The sequence below is a fragment of the Lipomyces japonicus genome (assembly GCF_038497905.1).
Source record: "Lipomyces japonicus strain CBS 7319 unplaced genomic scaffold V1514scaffold_32, whole genome shotgun sequence".
Lineage (NCBI taxonomy): Eukaryota > Fungi > Ascomycota > Lipomycetes > Lipomycetales > Lipomycetaceae > Lipomyces > Lipomyces japonicus.
In genome coordinates this window covers 139,757-155,676 of record NW_027117844.1, presented here as the reverse complement: position 1 = coordinate 155,676, position 15,920 = coordinate 139,757, and the positions used below count along the sequence as shown (strand labels likewise).

At 37.3% G+C, this 15,920-nt stretch overlaps 4 protein-coding genes across 4 annotated transcripts; 2 read left to right on the top strand and 2 right to left on the bottom strand.

Annotated features, from left to right (window-relative positions):
* Nucleotides 1–1,533: 1,533 nt before the first annotated feature.
* On the bottom strand, nucleotides 1,534–2,412 carry V1514DRAFT_283274 (uncharacterized protein; the record flags this gene model as incomplete). The annotated part of the gene is made up of 1 exon (XM_066925119.1): nucleotides 1,534–2,412. The coding sequence occupies one exon, from the start codon at nucleotides 2,410–2,412 to the stop codon at nucleotides 1,534–1,536; it is 879 nt and encodes a 292-aa protein (XP_066782268.1).
* A 1,021-nt stretch (nucleotides 2,413–3,433) lies between these two features.
* Nucleotides 3,434–3,700, bottom strand: V1514DRAFT_321209 (uncharacterized protein; the record flags this gene model as incomplete). The annotated part of the gene is made up of 1 exon (XM_066926041.1): nucleotides 3,434–3,700. The coding sequence occupies one exon, from the start codon at nucleotides 3,698–3,700 to the stop codon at nucleotides 3,434–3,436; it is 267 nt and encodes an 88-aa protein (XP_066782267.1).
* A 6,486-nt stretch (nucleotides 3,701–10,186) lies between these two features.
* Nucleotides 10,187–12,633, top strand: V1514DRAFT_348321 (major facilitator superfamily domain-containing protein; the record flags this gene model as incomplete). Its single annotated transcript, XM_066929322.1, has 4 exons — nucleotides 10,187–10,262; nucleotides 10,901–11,076; nucleotides 11,154–12,423; nucleotides 12,569–12,633. The coding sequence occupies 4 exons, from the start codon at nucleotides 10,187–10,189 to the stop codon at nucleotides 12,631–12,633; spliced, it is 1,587 nt and encodes a 528-aa protein (XP_066782266.1).
* A 1,683-nt stretch (nucleotides 12,634–14,316) lies between these two features.
* On the top strand, nucleotides 14,317–15,805 carry V1514DRAFT_334236 (uncharacterized protein). The gene is made up of 2 exons (XM_066928191.1): nucleotides 14,317–14,514; nucleotides 14,597–15,805. The coding sequence occupies exons 1-2, from the start codon at nucleotides 14,346–14,348 to the stop codon at nucleotides 15,619–15,621; spliced, it is 1,194 nt and encodes a 397-aa protein (XP_066782265.1). The 5' UTR covers nucleotides 14,317–14,345; the 3' UTR covers nucleotides 15,622–15,805.
* Nucleotides 15,806–15,920: the final 115 nt, after the last annotated feature.

Genomic DNA, 15,920 nt, shown 5'->3' with positions numbered 1-15,920 from the left:
TATCGTATATGTTTTTAATTATCGTTGTATTAACTATGAGAATAAGAGAATAATAATAATAATAATATATTGAAAAGTAATCTTTTAATTTCCTAAGGTATCAATACTATACAGTAAGATAATATATACGAATGGCCACATCAAATATTTCTCAGCACGTGATTTTGCATTTGTAACACCTTTGCCATATACAGGTAAACACTTTACGTATGTTTGCCAGATTTGCATAGAGAATTTTTTTGGTCAGAGTAAATATCTTACGCTTCACGTAAAAGAAGCTACGAATACTATACGAATTAACCGGATACTGTACGATCACGATACGAATAAGCCTAAAATTTTACGAATAACTATACGAATAAAGGAAAAAGTTGACTGTCCCGTGTTCGTGTTCACCCCTATCCATAGCAGCTAAGGGAAATTATTATACGCTGATCAATTGGACATAACAGGCTTTTTTTAAATCGTACCTTGTGACAACCAACTATCTAAACGAGCTCGTAATTCTTAAACTATGATTTCGAGTTTTGTGCTAAATAGCATTTATGCATTGCATTTAATGATTAGTTCCGCACAGAAAAGCTAAAAGTCTTACTCTCATTCTAAGCTTTTCCACGCTGGATGTACTTTTTGATTGACTACGCTTTTGGAAGTTATATTATGGGAAAAGAGAAATATAAATAATGAGTGCTTAGTCTTTGTTGTATCGATAAGAAACAAGTTTTAGTTCACCGTTACATGTTATTTCATTAAACTTGTATAATTACCGTTCTCATCCTACCGCACCGTTACATTCACATCTAACTGATCCAGAACAAAAAATTGTATTAAAAGTAGAAAATAAAATTTAAAAATAATTTGAAAAAAAAAAATACTTTTATTGTAGTTGACGGATATTGTAGAACTAGTTAAAAAAAAATTTTGAAAAAAAAAAAAATTTTACTGAAAGAAAAAATTTTTTAAAGTGAAAAATCAAAATGCAAAAATCATTTTAAAAAAAAATTGTGGTATAATTTAACGCATTATATAAAAAAAATAATTAAAAATTAAAAAAAAATTAAGCAAAGTAAAAAACCAAAGTGGAAAATAAAAATAAAAAAGTTTTGAAAGAAAAAAATTTTACTTATGTGTAATCAAGTACATAATCATCAGATGAGTGGAATGTGTGTGATACTCTAATACTCTGATGCTCTGATGCTCTGATGCTCTGCTGCTCTAGTAATGTAGGACACTTGAGTGCCCTTAGATGGCACACAGAAATGGCACGGCTTTTGAAAATGCCCAAACTTTATTTTTTACTAACAAAATTACACCCTTACCCCGAGTGCCCTGTCACGGCAACTTTGATCACATGAAAATAATAAGTCGACTAACTATTATTACATAATCATGAGATTTGCAGTTTGCAACTATACACCCTTGCAACAAGTTAGTTCTCCAAGCATCTTTTCGATACCCTCTTTACATACAATACATAAAATTAAAAAATAAAAGTGTGAAAATTGCGGAAATGTGGATTGGATTAGTATCAAATTAGAGCTCATCTTTCTCAAATTTGCTTTTATTGCTCATCGAATTTATAGGCGTTCCATCTAAAGCCCACGTACAACCAAGTGTGATCGCCCGATTACTTGCAGCAAATATCAGAGAAGCGCTGTCTTTGTTCTCTAGGCGCCGTTCTCCACTGAATGCAACATCTGTGCAAGCATTCAAGATTATTTGTGTCTCATTTGCAGCTTCTGCACATTTAAAGTCATAAATCGCAGGCCATGATGCACAAGCGCCAGATTTACAGACGTTATGAGGAAGCCCTGTGCCATCTGGAACTTGAATGGCCGCCAAAAATGATTTCAAATAGTTGTAATTTTCTAATTTGGCAGCATGTGAACTACTGCAAATAATACCTGCTTTCTCCCGAATTTTAGGAACTTGTGTAATAGATACGGAATTTTTCATTTTAAAGTAAAATTCTCGGAGCTTTTCATTTGTTGACGATAAACTGAGAAGGTCATAAGTGAGCTGGCCATTTGAAGATTTCACGTATCTCCTGATGTCATCAAAAAAATCGCCTTCCTGATCAAGAAAAATATAACTCTCATAACCTTTATATGCCACGAGCTCATAAAGATACAATGCATCACCGTACGCACTCTCGTCGACCGCTAGTGCAAGCATATCTGAAATCTGAGTTAATTTATTAAAATTGTCACCAGAAAAAAGTCCAATGTCTTGCAAGCCAGCCTTTCCAAGAACATGATTGCTTGGAATAGACAAGGTTATGACACCGTTATTTCCAGACGTAAACAGATCACGTTTGGAAAGAAAATCATCTAAACTTTGCGCATATGACTTAGTAAAAGTGTGTGCGCACACTTGAGAGGCCCATGTGGCAAGTAAAATCAGAAAGTACATTGTCATTATATATGACTGGAAATATTACAGTTGAAGTAACAACTGCGCATATATCATTTACCTATATATGCCCACTTTATAGCTTTGTTGATGCGCCAGGCATTGGGCAGAAAAGCTACTAGTTTAAATTGTGTTCGTTCAGACCGGGGCATGCTGCTTGCTTACTTAATTTGTGTCGCGTTTTGCGCCACCCCGGCTCATAACCCCTATTGGTAACTTCCGCGTAACAATAATGTGTTATGTACAGTTAGTTATATTTATTACCTTAATGAATGCTATGCCCGCATAAATAACTTGAAAGACCAATACTTTTCCTATTCATATCAAATTTGAACATTTCAATATTTGGCAAAGAACATCATAGTCTCTAGCATAATTCTAATTTCAACTATAAAAAATATTTCTCACCGTGAAACTTTGACTACCGTCGGTCGTGAAGAAACAAAAAGAGGTAACCAAGAATGAAATCTTGTAATCAGACCACTCCGTTAGCACGTCTGCCCCACCCCCCCAAAAAAAAAAAATTAAGAAACGAATAATTAAAAAAAAAATTACAGAACATAAAAAAGCAATAATATAACATTTTTCTCCTTGCTTGCTATAGCTTGCCAGCTAAATTCTTCATCCCCACCACTTTGTACAGTCACTTTGTTAACGCGTGTATAAGATGCGGCGCATAATAAAAAGTTAAAATGTTCGCAAAAAAATCCTATAAAAGTATAAACGTATAAACGAATAAACGTATCTCTATGTGACTAAATATTCTATGGTCAGGACTCTGCAACATAAAACATATACTTTTAAAGATATGATGTGGTAAACCCTCATCGTAATCAGTATCTATGAATTCAGATAGTGGAGATAGGAAAGGCGCCTGCCAAGCCGATGCTTTGACTACTAAAAGTAAGTACAAGATAACACAATTAATCTTCTTATGTAACCTACAAAACACAAAAAAATTAGACATAAGATCGACTGCTATCGCGGTCAAGCTATGCCCAACCGCAATAGTGGTAGAACGTTAAACAGGAGAATTCCTATGCAAAGCTGACAATACATTGTCTAAACTAACTCCTGATCCATTCAGTTCTGACGTGAGATATTCAAAGAAGTATCTCAAGAACCTGTCAGAGTTCTCGAGCTTCTCCTTCATAACTCGCAGAATGCTTATTGGATTATAATTAGATCTGACTCTCACAGTACTCTCCCAATGTTCAAACCGCAAGATAAGTGAATCAAACTCCCTGATTCTTCGATCACGTTCATCAGGCGTTAGTGGTTCCGACATGATTCGCTTTCGGAAGAACGCATTTATAGAAGTGATAAGTACCGAGGACTTTAAATCGTCATATTTGAGAAAAAGAGAATCGCTTTCCAGTTATATATACAACCCACTTAAACATTTTCCGCGTTCTCGCTTATCCAATAATACGCGCGGTACGTACCGTGTGACTCATCCTTTTCCGTTTTTCCTGACGTTAGGTTATGCATGTTAAAAGTGCGCTTGGGGAAGGGTTAGCCACGCTAATAATACTGACACAAGAAAATAGCAAGGAGAGGAAAAATTAAACGGAAAGAAGCTTGAGGAATAAGAATAAATAGAGGAGACATAATCCTAATCTTAAAACCTTCAACAATGCACACGCAATTTAAAATATATTCCGCAAAAAAACAAACATCAAAACGTAAGGCATAATCAAAATACATTGCAGAACTTCATCGTTTGCGAGGCCCAAGAAAACGATGGCATTCAAAAGCCCCGGAAAAGTCATGATCTTTAAACAATTATTGCATTTCATTACATTTTTTTTTATAATGGCGCATCTAAAAAAAATTGAACCAGCTCTCACAAAGATTCCTATTCTTGACTCTTATCAGTTTTTTTATCAGAGCTGGAACTAGAGATGAAAAAAATGTACAATCAAATGTCCAGTCTACGGGAATGGGGAATAATGGAACACAGCTACCTGAAATGCGGAAATTTAACAAATAGGGTATGTTAGCAGCAATAACTACCTTAAGAGCTTTCGCAAAATTGATGATTATTTAATAGAGTTAAGAATGGAATTTCATAACCTCAGTCACCTGTGAGACTCGATCGAACGATTTGGACCGGGAATGAATTACCTGACAGAAACTGATAAGTTATTGGGGAGTAACTTGCGGAATAAGGCGGTTCGTTTTAGAGGTATCAATGAATTCAGTGCTGCGTTCTAGTGTTACCATTCGAACAAGGAAAAAATCACGAAAGATGTTATCGTACGAGATGAGAGAATGCGAACTGTCCGACACATGTCAAGCGGTAGCGTGTGGAGGGATCCGTCAAATCGAGATTATTAACTAAAGCAGATGAACTTGTGATACAATTGGAGAGGTTAATATCTGTTCGTCAATATTTCCAAGATAATGATGAGAGGATTGATGATACAACTCCAAGTGATCTGACTTGCATGCCCTATGTTGCCTACAAGTTAGTCAAACGAAGACGTACAGTGACTGATTTTTAACAAGTCATCAGGACATTTTCTAATATTGGAATGCCTGTAATCACTTAGCTTGAGCAGTTTAAAAAGGTGGTACTGCGGAGTGGAGTTAGGTTTAGGGAGGGTAGTTTCGTTAAAACTACGGTTGGAACCGACACATGTGATGTTTTTAAGGTTAAGTCAATCCTGTGAACTAACAAGGTTAAAAAGTTTCCAATAAAGCTTTTTGTTTTGGCTCAACGTTTTCGAATCCGTGACAGATTTGAGCTGGTATCAAGTGGTGAAAGAACTCCCGATTTTTTTTGGATGTTAGTACATTGCATGAATTCGAGTGTTATGGCCCGTTCCACCATTGGTGCCACTCGTGCTATTATATCCAGATCCATGAGTGTCGTGTAGTGTTGTCCGCGACAACCGAGATTCTATCGTCCGCGCAGAAGCCATGAAACAAAAATTTAATAGTAATTAAAAGATAGATATTGAGGAAGTAACCGCTAGATGCTGGGCAGGTGGAAAAAGAGGAAGTGGCCCTGCTTCAGGAAATAACCAGTTTCCTATTTTATTGTATGAGCAAATCTTCTGTACCCTTAATATCCAACATCGCTGTACAAGATATTGTGAAATGGTGTGCATGAGAACACGGAACGATGCTGGCTAAATCGATTTCTTTCTGATCCCAACGCTTTGTTAAACGAGATTAATATATTATTTTATCCTATATGTTAAGTATAAAAATCATTTGTGAGCGTACGAAAATTGCTGTTATTTTTTCTCTGTTATTATTGAGATGCGCAAGAAATTAAAAAAAAAATCCTTACTAAATCGAGGATCTTATTAAAAAGAGGTTTACTATAATTAATTAGAGTATATTTTCATATTTTTTTTTAATGTAACCCTCAACCCTGAACTTATGGATCTAGTCCTAACTGGAAATAGACGGTCAAACATATCGTCCACTTTTTACTGTATCGTATCGTATAAGCCAAAGGCTAACGATAATTATAGTCTAAAATTATCGGTTAAGCCAAAATCAGGCGTTTTTGACTGTCGACGATATCGTATCGTGATTCGTCAAAACCGTCATGACCGGCCAACCGTGAAAAGCTTGTTAAATTTGTTTAATTGAAATATTCTATAATATACCAATCAGGATTTTAAATACTTGAAATAACTGTATATATATATTTTTGCTATACTAAAATTCAGGACTAAGCTACTCGGTTGTTGAGCAAGATTACATAAATTATTATAGGACATGGAGTATCGTTGTGGAGTATCACAAGTTGCATACCATAATACCTACCTACTTCTCCAACTCTCTAGATTCTATTCGAATGTCACTTTTATAAATGCTTTTTTCCGAGCTGGAGCTAGTCACGTCTGGATCACTAATGCCAGAGGAACGTGCTTAATAAACTAGAGACTTTGATATACTTGTCTCGCAGTTTAAATCTTGGGAGAGTACTGTGAGTGACAGGGATGACTATAATCCTATTACTCTGCTACGGGTGATGAAGAAAGAACTCAAGAACCCTGACAAATTTTTGAGATACTTCTTCAAATACTCAACATCAGAACTGACTCAAGTAGGAGTTAGTTTAAAAAATGTATTGTCAGAGTTGAATAGGAATTCTCAAATTACTCACTCACTGACCCCCACGGTTGTGAGTGGCTTGAACCGCAATAGCCATGGATCTCATGTTCATTTTTTTATGGGTTGTATGCTACAAAAAATTATTAATAATGCTATACTTATTTGAAATAGTCAAAGCATTGGTGGGGCGGACATCTGATGTAGCTAGGTCATCTGAGTTCGTTGAATCTGATCCCGTTGAGGAGGTATCAAATCGCATGAGACCGCTAAGGGAATTATGCCTTACCCGTAATCGTCATCGATGCGTGGTAATTCGCAGGTTTGATAAATTTAATTTAGAAAACGCAGATTAAAGAACCGAGGTTATCCAAGGGATGACTGTATAAATATCTGGGAGAACAATGTGAAAGCGGATTATTTACAGGTAGTGCATATTATTCTTCATTCACTTCTCTCAAATTTTGATGGGTCAACGAGTTGGTACATTCATATCTTGATCTATAATTTATCTTTTATCTAAGTGAGTTGGTTTTCACGTTTTAAAAATGTTTAGCCCTGTTGCTGTCGTTGGGCTCGAAGGAGAAAGTATAGATAATCCAAGGAATGCGCTCACTCTTACTAGTATTGTACATCCGTATTTTTGTGATTTGAAATTGTATTTGAACATGTACAGGATACAGAATGTACATATACGGTTGACTGTATAGACCCAGCAGATTCGAGCGTGTCTTTCGACCTTCCCGTTACTGTGACATTTGATGAAGCACTAAATGGAGATATCGAGCTGCCTTCTTCTCGTGAACTTTTGGGTATTCACCGTGCGATCGCTCGGATTCTTCATCTGAGTGCTGCGGGCGAGTATATCAACAGGTTCTTAGAGCACATGGAAGATTATACAGTGGCTGAGAATGGTTTAACTCCTGTTGATCAGTACGTCCAGCTAAAGTTGTCCATATCATGAATCATAGTCAGTTAAACTGACCTAAATTATTTGAAAGTGTGTAACACAAGTGTGATCAACAAAAAAAACTATGATGAATTAAATTGTTGCTTAGAAATCATAAATTGCGAACAGCTATTGAAACAGAAATCAACACAAAAGAAAACCAAAAAAAAATCGAACACATGAAATTAGTCCCGCTTATTATAATCGAGCACTGTATAGAAAGCACGATTCTCCATTGTAGATAGGGGGTAACAATAGAGTAATTTAATTTTCACAATATCTAAACATTGATTGCCATGTCCCACATTAACTGTACTTTCCCAGAATTGCCGTCATTTGTATTGTCGGAAGCGCGAAGGTGTATAGGTGCTCGAAAAAAACTTTTAGGTACAATCTTTTCTCAATGAAGTCGTCTAATAATGAAAACATTTGATCTATTCCAAGACAGGGGCAGAGCTAGAGTGTAGTTCACATCAGACTGTTTTTCAATCACCTCAAAATGCCCGATAAATTTCGTCCTAAGCGACGGAACTAAATTTTTGTTATGTACATTTTAATGGCCGTAATTTATACCGAATGGTCAATATATACCTCGTCGCCAACTTCAAATTTATTTTCTCGATGATGAAGGTAGAAGTCTTAAGCTGATCTTACAAGTTCTGGTCGGAACAGCCCAATCCATTCAACTCATCCTTGGAGGTGACAGCGGAGGATGCAATCAATATTGTAAAACGTCTCGGTCTTCCAACCTCGACCCCATGAAATCTTGCGGTGGTACTCCGATGGCACTGGACCTTTTTGGTAGAGAATGCATACGAACGGCGATATGTTCAATGCGCCAGAGTTCCACACCATCGTCCCAAAAATGTTAATCTAACCCCTACCAATTCCCAGTATGCCATAGAGACCCATCGTTGATTTTGCCAGTCTACCTATGTCTTCTAAAGGGTTCAATACGGCTCTGGTAGTACTGGAGAAGTTTTATCCAAAATGGGACATTTCTTGCCCACGTTTCCTAATATTACGTACAGCTCGACAGACTGCAGAACAGGTTCTTTCTCGGATATTTTTCCATTACACGGACTTCCTAACAGCATTATTAGTGACCATGACCCACTATTTGCCAGTCGCTTCTTGCAAGCCCTCATGGATATTTGGACGATCTCATTGTCAATGGCGACATCAGAACATCAACAAAGTGATGGCAAGCATAAAGAACTGTCGGGGGACTATGCAGAACTTAATCACTCAGACGCTCTCGAGCCTAATGAACGATAACGCTGGGACGAATTCTTTCCACTACTAGAGTTTTCCATAATAACTCTCCGCAAGCATTTATCGGCATGACCCCATTCGAAGCTAACAATGAATTCCACCCGAAAGGTCTAGACCAACGGCCTATATCCTTAATTTCTGCAGCAACCAAATTTTCGGAGTTTCTTTGTAGTATTTGGATACGACCTAAGGATAGTCTTATGCAGATACAACAACGCCAGATGTCTCAAACGAACCGCCGACGAAAAGAAGCAAGCACATATGACAAGGAGATTAGGTCTTCAATAGAAATTCTATCAGAGACCGACATTCGCTCTCAGATGCATGCCAGGTACCAAATTTTCAACCAAAATTCTAAACCACAACGTTACTGTTTGCTTATCGACCGCTTCCAGGCGCAACCCGACATTCTTCATCGAAAAAGATACGACTTTATCGTGGTACACCTCCTCAACGCCATTCCACAGACTATTTCACCGAGGACACGTATGAGAATGATGGCATTCTCAACGAGTGCACTAATTGACGACGTGAATACCTGGTTAAATGAAAATGTTACTCAAATGATCAGAATTCATGGGTCTGATCCAACGACGTCACCTCAACAGCAGTTAACTGGGTCGCCTACACAATCAACAAACCCGATAGCCACCTTTGCTACGCTATATTCCTTTTTACTATTCGATGACTCGTAGCTACAGACCTCGTCTGGAGACAGAAAAGGCGTGCTCCGGCGCGGCTATTAGAATCAGGCTCGTTTACGTAACATACACAAGGTTAGTTATCGAATTAGTTGAAGCGAGCCTCTCAAGTACATCGCTTATTTTAACTTCACATCTACAATAGAGTTATACATATTCCTGCGCTCTCTATCGCTATGTCTATTCCCGTTCCATCCCGTTCCCACTCTGTCCTTCGTTACACTGGCCTAGTCCGTTCAAGCCCGGAAACCGTAATTTCGAAGATTAAAGAATTGAGCAGCTAGGTACCAAAAAAGCTCCCCGACAGTTTAGAGAGGAAACATGGTGCGACCAAGGTCCTCTCGAAACGCCGGAGAACTAAAAGAACACGAATTTCAAAATTCAGGACCTCCGCGCCAGTGAGGGAACCAGCCACTTTTTGGTGAAAAAGAGAAGGAAGCACGCAACCAAGGTGCGGAGGAGGGATCACCGAGGCGACGTAAAAATTGGCTGCGCGGCTCTGTCGCAATGCCAAAGTTAGATATATATCTAATTCATCGTATTTCGACTCGGTCGTACGAGTTGTAGAGTCCGAATGAGTGGCCCGCAGAGTGCTAATCAACAATGGAAAAAGCCATCGCCAATTCAGCTACAAATAACTCCGTCAGTCAATGGCGAGCTTGATCGTTATGTAGCGCGCAATTTTTCGCAATTGATAAGTAGTCCCAGGTCCAACGTACAGATTTGTTGCGGATTTTTCCAGCCCATACTTTTGCAAATCGTTCAAAGCCAATATATGGAATTCGTCAGTGTATTTCTCTATGATTCTCAATTTTTAGACGTCAAATTAAAGTGTGCGATCTGTTCTACAGGTACCACTCAGAAAAAGAAAAAATAAACAAAGACGAGGTTTAAAAAATGATTAAGCGATTTAAGATTACATAAAAATATCGTTACCCTTGCGCTGAACACAAGTTCTACGTTTAAAATATATTTCATAATTAAGCAATGATTAAGGTTGATTTTACATGTATCAGTTTCCATATATATAGTAAATCTTACCTTGATCTACTATGATGCAGAAAGGCTACTCCTGTATTAAAATTGCGGCAAATATGCAGCACTAAGCACCTCAACACTCCTTGCCGTGTTTAGCCGATTCCGATCTGCATGAGCCATGTATATACGTACATGTACCGCTTACGAAGCAGTATTTTATTGCACCCTTTGGTTGCACATATCGTATACGTCAAATGATGGATTTAAGATAGTGATGTTGTGTATACAGTCCAGGTTGGAGTTACGTTCACCACCAGATATATAAAAATCCGCAATCCACCACTTCAGACAATAATTATCTTGGATTTGGATTGAAATTTTTGCTCGATTAACCAAAAACAAAAAAAAAAAATGAGCAGTGAAAATCGAATAACCAATGCCATAGATGTAGACTATGACGAAGAAATCGGCAATGAAAATAAGAACCTATTGAGTGTTCTCCCATTACCAGAAAAGCGCTCATGGCTTAAGTTTTTTGATGAGTACGAGTATCGAGATTTATATGAACGTCGAGGAATTAAGCACAAGTGGTGGAATTGGTATGATGAGAACGACACACCAGAAGAAAGGCGATATATAGCGAAGCTTGATCTTTTAATCACTTCCTATTGTTTTGTCTCTTACTGGGTGAAAAATTTGGATCAGGGAAATATCATTAAGTACTGGTGATAAATATTAATGATGCTATATATCCGCATATACAGAATATAACCGACTGCGTAGATAACGCATATGTGTCGGGTATGAAAGACGATCTGAATTTAGGCGGAAACGATCTTGTTCATCTTCAAGTAATGTATACCCTTGGAGTTGTCATTTTTGAATTACCATTCATGTATCTTTTTTCCAAGGTTAGAATGAACTGGCTCATTCCTGGAATGGACATTGTTTGGGGATTTTTCACATTAGCGCAGTATAGGGCAAAATCACAAAGAGAAATGATGGCCTATAGATTTTTAATTGGTTCAGCTGAAGGATGTTTTTTTCCTGGGGTTCATTATGTGCTTGGATCTTGGTTCAAAAGTCATGAACTTCAGCGATGTGGAGGTATATTTTATTTTGGTCTCATGCTTGGATCTTGTACAACGGGTCTTTTGCAAGCTGCGGTCTACAAGCATTTAAACGGTTATCACGGTCTTGCTGGATGGAGATGGATGTTTGCGATCGATGCGATCATTACCATTCCAGTTGGCATTCTTGGATTTTTTGTGTGGCCTGGAACACCTGAGAAAGTGCAATCTTTTTTTCTTACAGAGAAAGATCTTGAAATTTCCAGACGACGAGCTAATCTTAACGCGTTTAGTAATTCTAAAGGCTTTAGTTGGTCTGTTATTAAGAAAGCATGCACTTCTTGGCACCTACCTGTGATCTTTATCTGGAATACTTTTTTTTTTAATTCTGGCGCTCAAGCTGGTACTTTCTTGCTCTGGTTGCAATCTTTAGGCACCCTATCAAAACCTATGATCAATAATCTGTCAGCTATTCCTCCTGCACTTGGGATTTTTTTTGTATTTGTTGCTTGCTTTGGTGCAGATGTGTTTAGGTCGCGGTGGTTTTTCCTGTGCCTTGCGCAAGCCGTAAACTTTACCGGGCTTGTTATTCTTGCGGTATGGAACGTGCCAGATTCCGCCAAATGGTACGCTTTCATGGTTCAATACGCAGCCTGGTCAATGTCGTCGGTTTTGTACGGATGGGTTAATGATATCCTTCGTCATGATAATGAGTATAGATCAATTTTGATCACGGGCATGACCATATTTGCTACGCAATCGACCGCTTGGACGCCATTAATATTCTGGAAGACTACAGCAGCACCAAGATATAGAACAGGTTATATCTATGCTTCTGTGATATCGTTTTGTTTGATTATTTGGACATTTGTTGTCTTATTTTTCTTCAAACGTGATGAAAGGAATTATTACTTCGAACGATTGCATGAAGCTCAAGCTTCTGATGACGATATTCAAGACCACGGTAGTGTCTTTGTGAAAAAAAATGTTGTTAGAGAAAAGATTAGCGAAAAGAGTGACATAGCTACAAGTAATTAGAAGGACGTGTATTGAAAAAAAATAGAAAATGTTTTTTTTCTGGTTTTAATTATTCTTATAAATTTTAATAGTCAACAAGATCGTTCGTATGCTTATTTCCTTTAACGAAAACGTGGTTACTGCTAAGGGTAAGTAGATTGTATAAGTCAAAAAGTGAATGAATGAAAAAAATGGGAAACGGAAAATGGAGTAAATTTAAAAAGAAAAAAAATTGTATACAGGTACGTACTTGCCCGGCTTGCTGTAATATGGAAAAAGACGCTGAACGCTTTTAAGCTGAAAGCAATTTTCCAAAGAACGTGCCATGATTGAGTATCTCATAGTAGATTTGAAGGTTTAGCAAATACGTGACCATAGTTAAGATGCGAATCGTGAATCTGAACCTTGTTGTGTACCTTTAAATATGGGTAATCGCACGGTGAATACCCTGAAGTTCACGAGAAGATAGCTCGATGTCACTTTTTGGTGCATAATATAATGTCACGGTGACATGAAGCTAGAAAAGCACGCTAACCCTTTTTGAGAGGTCAACCCTTGCATTCAGTGTCCTGTATGTGTTCAAACGAAAGTTTAAAAGCATCAAAATATGGATGTGACCATAAGCAATGGCAAGCGCATTCTTGAAGGAGCAAATAAAGCTTTATCTAGGTGAGACAAAAATACTGCCGGCATTTTTCGACCACGATTGGCAGCGTATAGAACAAGTCTGTTCTGTGTTGCGATAGTTGGATAGTGCAATAGAAACTGTATCGAGGAAGGAATCAGGAGCTTTTTGCACACTTAGCCTCTATTACTTTCTGCAAGACCATTTAAGAGCAGCGGTGGCGAGAATTGGAGAATACCAACACTTGGACCGCGACATTTCTAAAGCTCTGGAAGCTGGTTTAAAAAAAATGTGGGCAGTACTATATATTAGCCGCCTATAGAAATCTTTACTATGTGGCTTTGCTTTTGGATTCTCGAGATAAGGGTCGTAGTTCTAATGTTGAGCTGGTTAAGGAGAATGTATCTCTTATTAATATGGCTATGAGGCAACAGCTTAATGAGCTGTACCCCACACAATCTGATCAACAAACCGTTTGGACGAGGTTTGGAGAAGATAACGGCATGTCACATAAAAGATCCAAACTATAATACGTGTCAAATTATACGCATTCGTCATGAGATGCATATTTCGATGATCAATGTGTAGGACTGTGCCGCGAAACCGAGTCGACCGAGTGTGGTGGTAGACTTACAAGCATCTCTATCCCGCCTTGGCCGTTGTTGCTAGAGATTATCTTGCAATTCCGGCCACTGAAGTTTTTGTCGAACGTCTATTTAGTAGTGGCAAATATCTCATTGGAGTTAGACGCTACAAGACGGTACAACTTGAATGGTGATACAATGAGAAAGTTGGTCTTTCTTGGTGAGAGTTTTAAGGAGCCAAAATGATCTAGTGTTTACTCAGGTAGTGGTGATTGGTGCATTTTGTTATATATATATAATTGTTACACTTCATTATACTTTCTTGTTAATGTTATTGATATATGTTATTGCTACAACTTACAAATACTGTATTCTTTTTAATAGATGTTGAATATTATACTAGAAAGAATAATTTCAACCTTGGAATACTATCCCAATATCCGTCTATATCCGCGGATATCTATTCGTGAAAATCTCTAAATTGATTATTCGTACTTATTTATATATGTATGGTAACGAAAGATATCTTTTAAAAGAACTGGTTAGAGGTTTTACGAAAACCTATCTTTCAAGTGACTTTTTTTTGGGGGTTAGTGCGCGTTTTTTATTACCCCTATATTGTTATGTTTGTAGTCGGTCTCATTGTACAATCCTTACAGCATGTACGAATATCTTCCAATGAATTTTTCCAACTCAAGGAGATTAGATTTTGAGAGCTATCCAACTATAAATTCAGAACTGACAAATATTACAGTCACAACGGAGAAGCCGTCACAGGAAGACACATTTATTTCCAATAGCCAAATTCATGAAGATCACACTGATGAGAGTTAGATACATTTTAGCAGTTTTTTTTTTCTCTGTAAATTTTGAAACATTAATATTAATCTGGTTGACCTGTTATAATATAGTGATTCATGTGGCTAGCCAATTTTCCAGCGTCTTGCAACCATCAAAAAAAAATTCATCTTGCAAATCCTCATCTGGTTCATGCTTTAATCCAAGGATTATTAAACAAAATAATGGAAGTTCTTTCGAATTAACACATTATTCTTACGATCTTGCTTCAGAAAATATGCCTTCCGACTGGATCGTTGTAAAGAGAATGGTTCTAGAAGATCATCAACTAGAGGCGCATCAATTTGCAAATGTAAATACAGAAGTTTTACATGATGCATTTAAGACACAATTGCAGTCTTCAAACATTATAGTTGATGTCAAGTCAGATACTGATGTAGATGTTGCGCTTATCCCGGTCAGACATCATAATCATAAATTACGCGTTGCTACTATCAATGGTACGCACTCGCGTGAATCGATTTACGATCGGCTTGATGATCAGTTTGTTACTCCAAGGTCGATACCTCGTTCAAAATCGCTAAGGCTAAGATTAATAGAGAATCAAAATTTTGCTCCAATTAGTTCATCCAGATTTGGTCGGCAGCATAATGATCGCGAATATTCATGGCTTCATGCAGAATTAGATGATACCGTTAAAGTTTATGCTCGCCGATTGGTAAAGGAGTTGAAAAAAAATTTCAATAATGAATTGCAGTTAGCAAATACCCATACTATATTTAAACTCGTTTCAAGTCCTGGGTTTAAACAGTCGAACCAAACTGATAAAGGCAGTCTAAGCCAAACTACATTTTGCACACCTACAAAAACAGAAAGCATGATTCCCCGTGAACCTGACAAATTATTAACTGATTCACTAGGTGTATTGCATGGCCACGACTCTGCTTTTGCCAGTGAACAAATTCAAATTGGAGGTTTAATTGAAAATAATGCAAACAAAAGGTCGGTTGAGAGCAACTCTGCAAGTCAAAATTCTAAAAGGAAATTTTACAAAAGATTATTAGAACTTAAGAGACAGGCTGTGTGGTTGAAACACAAATTGAGCTTTCTTCCGCTGTCTCGTCATATGCACTTTTAATATTAGCATATATGTCATTTTTCACAAAATAAAAAAAAAAAAAAGGAAAAAGCAGAAAATTTTTTTTCAGATCAGAACCATGGCCTAGGATATTAAGTTACTGATTTGACAAAAATTCTGTTGTTTATGTATTATTAGTCTTTTTCATGAGATAAATTATAATTTATATTAATATTGTTTTGCTTCATCAATAAATACTGCAATTGTGTTACTTGCATTTACAACATGTATTAAAGGTCTACTTGTTTATTTATTTATGCAGGAGAACCGTTGCCGTGACTACCAGAATTATTTCATTT